This window comes from Otolemur garnettii, unplaced genomic scaffold (genome assembly GCF_000181295.1).
Source record: "Otolemur garnettii isolate 467f Iridium unplaced genomic scaffold, OtoGar3 scaffold00087, whole genome shotgun sequence".
Classification (NCBI taxonomy): Eukaryota; Metazoa; Chordata; class Mammalia; order Primates; family Galagidae; genus Otolemur; species Otolemur garnettii.
This window is the reverse complement of record NW_003852482.1, coordinates 6,339,850-6,351,863: the sequence shown is the minus strand read 5'-3', so window position 1 is coordinate 6,351,863 and position 12,014 is coordinate 6,339,850. Positions and strand designations below refer to the sequence as shown.

Sequence of the window (12,014 nt, the reverse complement as noted above, 5' to 3'; positions counted from 1 at the left end):
AAAAAAAAAAAAAAGAGCAAGAAAGAAAATGGATGATCCTGCTGTTACATGTGCACTGTCACCCTCCCTGTGATTTTTTTTTTTTTTTCAGACAAGAGTCTTGCTTTGTAGACCTTGGTAGAGTTCTGTGGCGTCACAGCTCACAGCAATCTCAAATTCTTGGGCTTTAAGCGATTCTCTTGCCTCAGCCTCCCGAGGAAGTGTGATGACAGGCACCTGCCACAATACCCAGCTATTTTTAGAGATGAGGTCTCTCTCTGGCTCAGGCTGGTCTCAGACAATCTGTGAACTCAGACAGTCCACCCACCTTGGACTCCCAGGTGCTGGGACTGCAGGCGTGAGCCACTGCACCTGGCTTCCCAGTGATTTTCTTGAGATGATATTCACAAATATTCTTTTTTTTTAAATCTCATTACATTGCCTCAGTAGAGTGCTATGGTGTCACAGCTCACAGCTACCTCCAACTCTGGGGCTTAGGCGATTTTCTTCCCTCAGCCTCCTGAGTAGCTGGAACTATAGGTGCCTGCCACAACGCCCATCTATTTTGTGTTGTAGTTTGGCCGGGGCCAGGTTTGAACCTGCCACCCTCAGTATATGGGGCCGGTGCCCTACTCACTGAGCCACAGGCACTGCCCCAAAGTTTTATTTCTTATTTAGTATTGCCTAAAGTTGTTATGTGAAATTTGGTACATATTCTTATTCTCTTTTAGGGCATTAGCCTGTAAACAGATAAAGCATTTTGTTTAGTTTCCCTGCTTTCTTGTTTGCCTTTTGTTTTGTTTTGTTTTTGAGACAGAGTTTCAAGCTGTCGCCCTGGGTAGAGTGCCGTAGCTTCACAGCTCACAGCAACCTCCAACTCTGGGACTTAAGTGATTTTCTTGCCTCGGCCTCTCAAGTAGCTGGGACTATAGCTGCCCACCACAACGCCTTGGTATTTTTTGGTTGTGGTTGTTATTATTGTTTGGCAGTCCCAGGCTTGACATGAACCTGCCAGCTCAGGTGTATGTGTCTGGTTCCCTAGCCACTGAGCTACAGGTGCTGAGCCTGCCTTTTTTAGTTTTTTGTTTTTGTAGGCTAGTGAAGTAAAGCAGTGGGAGTGGAGAATGGACATCTTTTTTTAAACTTGGTATATTGGTATCTTTTTTTCCGATTCACTGCATTCATTTTCCTACATGACTGCATAGTAGTGCCCTGTTGATATGCCACACTTTATCTATTTCCTTATTGATAGTCCTCTTCATCAGCTCTAGGGGTTTTGCTTCTGTGAGTGATGCTGCACTGAGCATCCTCATTGCCTGCATCTGAACACATGATTGTGTTTCTGTAGGATGAGGTCCTGGAATAGACAACATTGTTCTCTTTGTTTGGTCTCTCCTGGCTAAGGAGATGGAACAGGTGGCATCCAGGGGAACATACTGGGTTTCAATGTTTCCTTGTTTTGACGATTGTATCATTTGACACTTTTTTCCCTAAATCTCTTTCAGACTTTACAGGAAAAAAAAGTTATTCCTTGCCCTCCATTTTATGAGTCAGATCATCCTGTCAGAGGTAATACCACTTTTCTTGTTTGGCTGATCTCAAATGAGGTGCATCTGTATTACAGAAATCCTAAATCATGTGATACCTGCTCATGAAGGTGTTGGTGCCTGCTTCATGAATAATGCCACTATTTCAGCCAGCTAATTAAATGAGTATAAAATGAGAACCTCTTGGGAGACTCCCATGTTTCATGGTAAATAACATGAAATAGATCACGACTTTCAATTAGAATTCTGCATAATTTGCCCTGAGTATAATGCAACAGAAAAACTACCACTTTGGGATAAATTTTGGCTTCTTGAGTCTTTTATGAACTTAGTCAGTGAAATCTGGACCTTTATTAAGCCATAGTACTTTGTTTTTTTATGTTATTGCATGCAATGTATATTCCAAACATAAGATGCTTTTTCCTTTATCTGGCTGCTGTGATTTTTATTACCTACTGATTGGAGTGTGTGTCTTTCAGTTCTGGACGTGCTGTGGATTGGTACATATGTCTTTACAATCGTATATGCTGCTGCAGATGGGACTCTGGAAACATCTCCAGATGTCGTGATGGCTCTACTACCGGTAGGCATATGAAAGGGAATGTTAGGTTCTTTGAAATTTAGAAGTCTTCTAAAAAAAAAAGCTGGAGGATTTGGTTTCAGGTTTCTCTGACAGTGATCATGCAACTTCAGGTATAAGATTTCATGCTATACTCTGGGCCTAGGGACCAAAATGGTTGTATCTACTTAGAACATGTTCTCCTATTTAGTTATGAGGTTAAAAAAATGGCAAAATTTGCTTTTGCTTAAGCTGTACGTAAACTATGAGTCTTGGTTAACCTGCTAAGGACATTTTAGAGAAGTAAAACACTTGATTTTTAAAATTCTTTTATTTATTTATCATATATTTATCAAATGCTGTCAGTGTGCTAGGTCCTGTTTTTGTTTTTGTTGTTGTTTTTAGACAGAGCCTCAAGCTGTCGCCCTGGGTAGAGTGCTGTAGCATCACAGCTCACAGCAACTTCCAACTCCTGGGCTCAAGCGATTCTCGTGCCTCTGCCTCCCAAGTAGCTGGGACTACAGGTACCTGCCACAACACCCAGCTATTTTTTGGTTGCAGCTGTCGTTGTTTGGCGGGCCCGGGCTGGATTCGAACCTGCCAGCTCAGGTGTATGTGACTGGCACCTTAGCCACTTGAGCCACAGGCACTGAGCCCTGGGTCCTGAATTATAGCTGAGAATGTAGCAATGAGTAAGGCAAAGCCTTTGCCTTTGTGATTTTACATTCCAGTCAGTGTGCTAGTCAATACAAGTTTGGGGTCAAGGATTGATGGGGGTGGTAGGGAAAATAAAGCAGAATTAGGGATGGATGGTTACTGGGATGCCACTTGAGACTGGGTTGTCAAGGGAGGCCTCTCTGAAGAGAAGCCACCTGAGCACAGAAGCAAATGGTGTTGAGAAAGTGAGTCATTGTGAAGATAGGGAAGAACGTTACTAATAAGATCGTCAAAGAGTTGCTAATCCGCAGTGGCATTTTAAGAAGCAATTGAGAGGCTCCACACCTGTGGCTCAAGTGGGTAAGGCGCCAGCCACATAGACCTGAGCTGGCAGATTCGAATCCAGCCCGGGCCCGCCAAACAACAATGAGGCTAAACCAAAAAATAGCTGGGTGTTGTGGCAGGTACCTGTAGTCCCAGCTACTTGGGAGGCAGAAGCAGGAGACTCGCTTGAGCCCAGGAGTTGGAGGTTGCTGTGAGCTGTAATGCCACGGGACTACCCAGGGCAACAGTTTGAGGCTCTGTCTCAAAAAAAAAAAAAAAAAAAAAGGCAATTGAGGCAGAATTTTTATTTTGAGACAGAATCTCCCTTTGTTGCCATCAGTGGAGTGCTGTGGTGTCATAGCTCATAGCAATCTCAAACTCTTAAGCTCAAGAGATCCTCATGCGTCAGCCTCCTGGTTAGCTGGGACTACAGGTGCCCACCACAATGCTCAGCTATTTTAAGTCAGGGTCTTGCTCTTGCTAAGGCTGGTCTTGAACTTGTGAGCTCAAGCACTCTACCTGCCTCAGCCTCCCAGGGTGCTAGGATTACAGGTGAGAGCCACCATGCCTGGCCAAACAGAACTGTTTTTCAAAATCCAGAAAAAACATTTAATAATATTTAGTAAAAAGACCCCCCAACAAGCCATATTTTAAAGATCACTTTTTGTTTTTTTAATTTTTTGAGACAAAGCCTTAAGCTGTCGCCTTGTGTAGAGTACTGTGGCATCACAGCTCACAGCAACCTCCTACTCCTGGGCTTAAGCTATTCTCTTGCTTCAGCTTCCCAAGAAGCTGGGACTGCAGATGCCCACAACAGCACCCCCTACTTTTTGGTTGTACTTGTCTTGTTTTGGCAGCCCAGATTGGACTTGAACCTGCCAGCTCTGGTGTATGTTCAAATAGCCATTTGAGCTACAGGTACCAAGCCTTAAAAATCACTTTTAATCCTAACTCTTGGAAATAACTGTTGATATTTTAGTATAGAAAATTTCAGGTCCCTTAAATATATAAATAAATGTCTAAATAAAACACAGGTGAGAGTTGTACTTGTTATTCTGTTTCATAATCTTGTTTTACTTAGGACTAAATAGTGAACATTTTCTGTGTCAATAAATATTAGGTATTAAGTATGGAATGTCTAATTCTCTTAAGTACTAAGTTTGACAGTTGGCATCTCTGACATCTCACTTTGATACTGCTGGGGGTTTTTGTTTCTTTTTGAGACAATGTCTCACTTTGTCACCCTGCATAGAGTGCCTTGGTGTCATAGCTCATAGCCACCTGCAGCTCTTGCCCTTAGGCAGTTCTTTTGCCCAGCCTCCAGAGTAGCTGGGACTACAGGCATCCGCCACAACACCTGGCTATTTTTTTTGTTGTTGTAGTTTGGCCAGGGCCAGGTTCGAACCCGCCATCCTCAGTATACGGGGCCCATGCCCTACTCACTGAGCCATAGGTGCCGCCCTCTACACTGTATTGTTATGTGTGATGAAAAATGGATTCTTTTTGCAATCACGAGCATCCAACACAATACTTAGATGAAGATGAAGTGCCAAAACAGAGTCCAAAACTGGATATTCATTGAGAAAAGTTGCTGGTGCCTGTTTGGTGGTCCAGTGCTGGTATTTTCCACTGCAGCTTCATGAAACCTGGCCCATACTTTACAGAGGATGTCTCCTGCAAGTAGTTGGGCAAAATGGTGAGGTTTCTGATCAAGAGTTGAGATTGGTTAGTAGTGACAGGGCAATTCTCATGCAAGACAGTACATTTGTACTCTTGGCACTATTCTGTGCTGCCGTTACACCGTGTCCATGTGTTTGGACTTAGATTTTTCACTGTGTTTTCTCATAAAATGTAAATGGTTTATCTTTCAAGATTATTGACTATGTAGGATTAGAGGTAAATTGCACATGTGTTTTTTTTTCTTGCTCTGTTCATTGTAGAAAAAGGAGGAGAAGCACCCAGAGATATTTGTGAACTTCATGGAGCCCTGCTATGGCAGCTGTGCAGAGAGACAGCATCATTACTTCCTCAGTTACGTGGAGGAATGGTGAGCAGAGAGTTTGGGCAGGGTGTGCCTCTCTCACTCTCAGGTGGAACTCTCGTCACTTTGTTCCACTTTGACATCTTTTCTGTAACTGATGAAAAGAGTGACTGCGATGCTCTGAACATATTTTCAGCTGATGCTTGACAGTGTCTTTGATTACTTCTGTTTTCCCACTCTTGAATTGTTTAGGTCGAAAACATACCAATTCTAAAAAATTCCAATTTTCTTAATAATCCCCAGTGTTGACTTTTGAAAATATTGATATTTAAGGAATATATTAAAAGTTTCCTTCTGGGAACAGAATTTCTCTTTGAAAGATAGATTACTTGAAGTAAAGCTTCTGTCCCTCTAGCATGATTATTCTGCTTTTGAGTATGTGTGTGTTGGGAACTGCTTGATTGTGTCTTTCCATTGTCAGCACGTGGGTGGGCAGTGTGCTGATTCTGCGCTGCTTTATCCGCAGAATTAAGAAGTTGAGCTTTATACCTGGAATCTTTCTATCTTCAACCAGATAGAAACCCTTATTCTGTCCTTCACATGTGGGGAAAATCCTCACAGACCCAAATCAGGTTAGGACTGTTGCTGTGTTTGAATGTCATGGTCTCTGGTTTTATTCTTTAAGGGATTTGGTACTGGCAGCATCTGCAGCGTCAACAGAAGTTAGTATCCTTGCTCGACAAAGTGATCAGGTATTTCTCTTTTTTGTCACTTTTGTGTGATTCTTTCCTAAGTAAGATTTTGGAGGAATTAACTATATGGTTAAAATTTATTTTTGTTTATTTATTTATTTTTGAGACAGAGTCTCACTTTGTCGCTCTCAGTAGAGTGCTGTAGTATCATAGCTCACAGCAACCTCAAACTGTTGGGCTCAAGCGATTCTCTTGCCTCAGCCTCCCAAGTAATTGGGACTACAGGTGCCTGCCATAATACCCAGCTATTTTTAGAGAGGAGGTCTCACTCTGGCTCAGGCTGGTCTTGAACCTGTGAGCTTAGGCAATCCACCTGCCTCGGCCTCAGAAGTGCTAGGAGGTGTGAACCACCACACCTGGCCAGTGGTTAAGATTTAGATGAGCTCACATCCCTTTTAATGAGTTTCTGGGTAAGAGCAAAGTTTAAATGACAGGCTGCTTTGGACCAAATGGCTTGACTGTTACATGAGAAACACGGGCGTCAGGTTTAGTGGTTCTTCAGTGTCATAAAAAGCCCTTCTCTTATTTTAGGATCCATCCACGGTCTGTGGAAACATGCTATGTGATTAGCCTCCAAACGCAGTATAACCTAGGTGTGTAGGAGGCTTTTTCTGCCCTGTTCTGTTTTACCATCATTGTCTTCCTATCACATGAACCTGCCCACACTGCACAATTAGCTAGAGCCCATCCTAAATTATGGAAGAAAAACAGGCAGATCATACCAAATTGTGATTCATGAGAAATACTTTTTGTTTGACTTTGAAAAGCCTCCAGAAAGAGAAAAGCACCTGTGTGTAGGAGTGTCCTCTTGGCGGGAACAAGGTAGACCAAGGTAGTGGTGGAGTGTCATCCACTTGTGGCTGACTTTAGAAGAGGCACAGTGAAAGGGAAACTTTTTTTTTTTTCAATTCTGCCTTGAGTTTAAAAATGTTTGGTGTACTCTTCCAAGTATAAAACAAGTATTTCCTCATTCCATACACAGATATTTTGTGCCGCTTCAACCACTCTGTCACTCCCTGGGTGGTAAAGTGGTCCACAGTGAGGAGTGTGGATCTCACAGTGTCTGGGTGGGCTGCTTTTGAATCAGAGGCCAGAGTTTAGCAGTCAGATTTGCTGTTCTAGAACTATCTCGAATTGACTTCAGTAACAGTTTCTCATTAGCACAAGTATTTTGTTTACACAATAAAAATATACTTTTATTTTTACTTTGTATTAAAATTTACATACATGCTTTAAAAAATTAAGTAGTGGAGAAAGGCTTATAAATGAAAAAAATCACCCCTGTCCAACCCTCTCCTGCTCTAGACCTACTCTAGAGGGGCATTTTTAACTTGTAAATTTTCCTTGTGATGGCTAACACTATCTCTAAAGAATCTGCTTCATCACTAGCTATTGATAGTTTTATTTTTATTATTATTTCATTTTGAGACAGAGGTTTATTGCCTGGGCTAGAGTGCAATGGTGCATCATAGTTCAATACAACCTCAAACTGAAGGGCTCAAGAGTCCTCCTACCTTGGCCTCTCAAAGCATTAGGATTATAGGTGTGAGCCACTGTACCTGGCCTATAGATTGTTTTTAAAAGTTGAAATTGATTTTGTTAGGATTAGTATGTCTGTTTATTCCACAGCTAAGTCCTGCGGTATAATCAGTCTTTTTTCCTGAACAGCTTTTTGTTTTTCACTTTGTAACTCATTGCCTAGCACTATTTCCATGTGATTCTGCTGCCTGGTTTTGGTCAGCACTGAAAGCTAAACAAAATGTCAGTGACTTTAAAAATCAGGAGTCATTTGCTGGAAGGAATAGCCCATCCAAGCAAACTTAAGTGGAAGAGGAGTTTACTAGAAAGACTCGGGGTGGGGGATTCTGAGGGAATTTAGGGGAAGGAAGAGTAACCAGTCTGAGGAGCTAATAACAAGGACTGGGAAAACAAGAACTCAGGTAGCTTTCTGTCTCTTCCGCTTCTGCAGACAAATGAGCATAGGGCCTCAGAGCGCAGGCAAGTGTTATAGGCTTCCCTGCAAATAAAATTAGCCGGAGTTCTTGGTCCCAACCTTACATGTCTCGGAGCAGCATTCTCTGGCTTAGTGCAACTATTGGACTTGCCTCTCATGGCCAGCAGTCTACTAGTTGTAGGGGAAAATACTTCAGAAAGTGTTCATCGTAGTGATTATTCACAAGTTAGGGGCTCAGTATACCAGGAACAGGTAGGCTGATTTGGAAGATTAATCTTTTGGTTGCTAAAGCTTTCAGATCATCCTCCCAGATTTCACAGCCTCCTAGTCAGCACGCCAAAGGAGGCATCTCTGTCCTTCTCTCCTGTTTGAATAATGCCAAGAAAATCAATGCAAAGCTCTAACATTTCCTGTCTCTTTTTTTCCCCAGATTAATTGGGAATCTTGGCTACTAGAGGATTCTAGTCGAGCTGAACTGCCTGTGACAGACAAGAATGATGACTCTTTGCCCATGGGAGTTGCCATAGATTATACTAATCAAGTGGAAATTGCCATCAGTGAGTGTATCCTGGGGCTTAGCACAGAGATAGTCTCTAGTAATGTTTGATATTGAAAAGACAGTTATTATAAGCGTTCATGACAGAGTCCTCTGCTAAGAACTTTTAACTTCTGGCAGCACATTTCTACCTGAAGAGTGCTATAGGGTGCATTGTGACATCATTAAACTGATTCAAATGGCTGTTCATTGATGACCCCAAAGCCAGACACACTGTGTATACGCATGTACGTGTCTGGTACTTTGGAACCTGGTTGAAATGTAGAGCGTGTAGGGATTTCGTGGCTTGGTTTCTGTGTCCATGTGATCTCCCTAGTAGCTCCCACAGGAGCACTACCCTGATGTAATGTGTACCAACACTCAGTTTGAAGGAAAGGATTAGGAAATGGAGACAACAGGCCCATGGCTTCCAAATTGGGCCTGGGTATGTGCTCTGAATAGATCTTTCCCCCTAAGATTCTCTTATTGTCTTAATTGGCAGGACATACTTAGGATTCAACTGTGAGTCAGTATAAAGTAGTTTGACGTGTTCTGTGTCCTACTGTGTGTTTTCTGAGAGTCTAGTCTATCATTTTCTACCACCCTGAGCACTTCTTAGAGACTACTCTTTTTTTTTTTTTTGAGACAAAGGCTCATGCTGTCATCTGGGTAGAGTGCTGTGGTGTCATAGCTCACAGCAACCTTCAGCTCTTGGGCTCAAGTCATCCTTTTGCCTCAGTTTTTCCATTTTTAATAGAGACGGGGTCTTGCTCTTGCTGAGGCTGATCTTGAACTCGTGAACTCAAGTAATCCACCCTTCTCGGCCTCCCAGAGTGCTAGGATTATAGGCATGAGCACTATGCCTGGCAAGACTTCTGTCTTGGTCAGGGGAATGCCAAACCTACCTCCTGAGTACTGGAACACTCATAAAACCTGAGGGACCTTTGGGCGAAACAGAGCTTCTTTGGGCCTAATGGCGCTTTCCCTGGTAGGCCCCAGCAAGAAGGCATGGTCCTGTAGTAGCGATGGCTCTCTTTAAAAAGTTGATGCATGAAGCTGGACGCAGTGTCTCACGCCTATGATCCTAGCACTCTGGGAGACCTAGGTGGATTGCCTGAGCAATGCAGGAGTTTGAGACCAGTCTGAGCCAGAGCAAGACCTCCTCTCTAAAAAAAAAGGCTGGGCATTGTGGCGGGCACCTGTAGTCCCAGCTACTTGGGAGGCTGAGGCAAGTGAATCACGTAAGCCCAGGAATTTGAGGTTGCTGTGAGCTATGATGCTGTGACACTCTACCAAGGGCGACAAAGTGAGACTGTCTCAAAAAAAATAAAATGTTGATGCATGAAAGGCTATTCAAGTCTGCATCGGAACAAACTGCCTTGAACTGCTATTGAGATGAGCCCCTTAAGCCTTCTTGTTTAGCAGTCTTTCCCTTCTGCTCCGGCCCTTAGCTTGATTTGGTTCTTTTATCATCTTTCTTTTCTTTTTAAACAGGTGATGAAAAGACTCTTCCTCCTGCTCCAGTTCTCATGTTACTTTCAACAGATGGTGTGCTTTGTCCATTTTACATGATCAATCAAAATCCTGGGGTTAAGTCCGTCATCAAGACACCGGAGCATCTTTCATTAGAAGGAGAGCGACAACCCAAGTCACCAGGTACGGGCCTTTGCCTGTTTTATCAGTCAGGGAGCTATACCGGGCTCGTACAGTATTTCCACGGATGAAAATGGCATGAGGATGCATAGTGGTTGTCTTTACTGGGCCAGTCTGTCTTAGGAGTGCATGGGCATCTTTTTTGAACACGTGTACATATTTGTACTTGCCATCTTTACCCCCAAGCTTCATTTTTTTGCTGTTAATTTACTTTAGAGAAAAAGGAAGGTCAGCCAGACGAATCTCTTCAGGTGATTTAGCAATAACATCCTATTACAGGACCCTGTATTACATGATCTAAATCCTGAAAGACTTTGAGTTTAATCGTGGAGGACTGGTTAAATAAATGATTATATATTCATACAGTGAAATGCCATGTAACCATTAAAAATGTTAAATTTATTGACAAGGAATTAGTGAAATATGAAAAGCCTTATGTGCTATGTAGTCCTTTTTTTATGAGGAAAAATATATACATAGAAAAATACTTGAAAGGAGGATATTAAAATCTTAAGTAGTGGTTATTTCTGGATAGTGGGAACATGGAGTTTTTTTTTAATTTACATTTTATTTAAATTTTCTTTAGAGACAGAGTCTAATTTTATCACCCTCGGTAGAGTGCTGTGGCGTCACAGCTCACAGCAACCTCCAACTCCTGGGCTTAGGGGATTCTCTTACCTCAGCCTCCCAAGTAGCTGGGACTACAGGCACCCACCACAGTGCCAGGCTATTTTTTGTTGCAGTTTGACCAGGGCCAGGTTCGAACCTGCCACCCTTGGTATATGGGGCCGGCTCCCTACTCACTGAGCCACAGGCACCGGCCATACATTTTATTTTCTTTAAGTTTGTTTTCTCTTTTTTGAAAACATTAATAACATCTTATTACTTAAGGTAGAGGGAAAAAAATCACTTAAGGCTCGTCAGACATCAAGTAATAACCGTAGGCAACATTTTGGTACATATTCTTTATACAAATGAAAGCACACATGTCAATTTTAATCTGTATTTTTAAAATTTTCACCCTAATATTTTTACGACTTGTAAAAGGAAAACATAGCACTATATTGACCAGGCACACTGGCTCATGCTTGTAATCCTAGCACTTTGGGAGGGCGAGGCAGGTGGATTGCCTGAGGTCAAGAGTTTGAGCAGAGCTGAGCAAGAGCGAGACCCCATGTCTTAAAAATAGCTGGGTAGGTAGTGTCCATAGCTCAGTTGGCAGGGTGCTGGCCACATACACGTAAGTTGGCAGGTTCAAATCTGGCCCGGGCCTGCTCATCATGCAACCAAAAAATAACTGGGTGTTGTGGCAAGTGCCTGTAGTCCCAGCTACTTAGGAGGCTGAGGTGAGAGAATCCCTTAAGCCCAAGAGTTTGAGGTTGCTGTGAACTGTGGTGCCACAGCACTCTACCCAAGGGGTGACAGCTTGAGACTCTGTCTCAAAAAAAAAAAAAAACCGCATGTTGTGCCTATAATAAGGTGACCAGATTTTAACTTTGGTAAAGTGGGACACCATTGAGGTGGGTGGTGCTCTTAATTAAAAATTTGGTCTATATGGAGCAACAAAAACTTTCATAGAATACAAAAATAGTATTGTAATATATATTTTTTAATTTCAACATAAGTACAATTTACAAATATAATACATTTAAAAAATTATGTACAGTATTATTTTATTCTTTGGCATATTTCTCGTCAAATTCTAACAACTGATCAACAATGCAAACTTTGATAAGCTGTTTTTGATAATCAGTTCTCAACAATTATTCGTTATTATTAAAGTTTAACATTATAAAATTAACAAAAGTAATATAAAACTCATATCCTGGCGAAATAGCCACATGGCAGCCAAAAACTGTATATTCCCTTCCCGTTCTCCCGCCGTTCCTAGCTTGTCGTGCATTCTTTCCAAAAATTGGGACTTATTTAAAACGCCACGGGACTCAGGACAAATTGTTAAAAATTGGGACTGTCCCGCCAAAAGCGGGACATCTGGTCACCTTAGCCTATAGTCCTAGCTACTTGGGAGGCTGAGGCAAGACGATCACTTGAGCCCAAGAGTTGGAGGTTGCT

General features: G+C 42.3%; 1 protein-coding gene across 2 annotated transcripts in view; it reads left to right on the top strand.

Moving 5' to 3' along the window:
* Positions 1–1,484: 1,484 nt before the first annotated feature.
* The window catches only part of NUP214 (nucleoporin 214), a 107,655-nt gene continuing 97,125 nt past the window's right edge, over positions 1,485–12,014 (top strand). For both annotated transcript variants that reach the window (XM_023516115.1, XM_023516114.1), the window contains exons 1-6: positions 1,485–1,548; positions 2,006–2,109; positions 5,007–5,113; positions 5,733–5,799; positions 8,184–8,310; positions 9,783–9,944. In XM_023516115.1, coding sequence (XP_023371883.1) covers positions 2,095–2,109; positions 5,007–5,113; positions 5,733–5,799; positions 8,184–8,310; positions 9,783–9,944 — 478 coding nt within the window. In that variant the 5' untranslated portion in view covers positions 1,485–1,548; positions 2,006–2,094. The remainder of the gene's footprint in view (positions 1,549–2,005; positions 2,110–5,006; positions 5,114–5,732; positions 5,800–8,183; positions 8,311–9,782; positions 9,945–12,014) is intronic.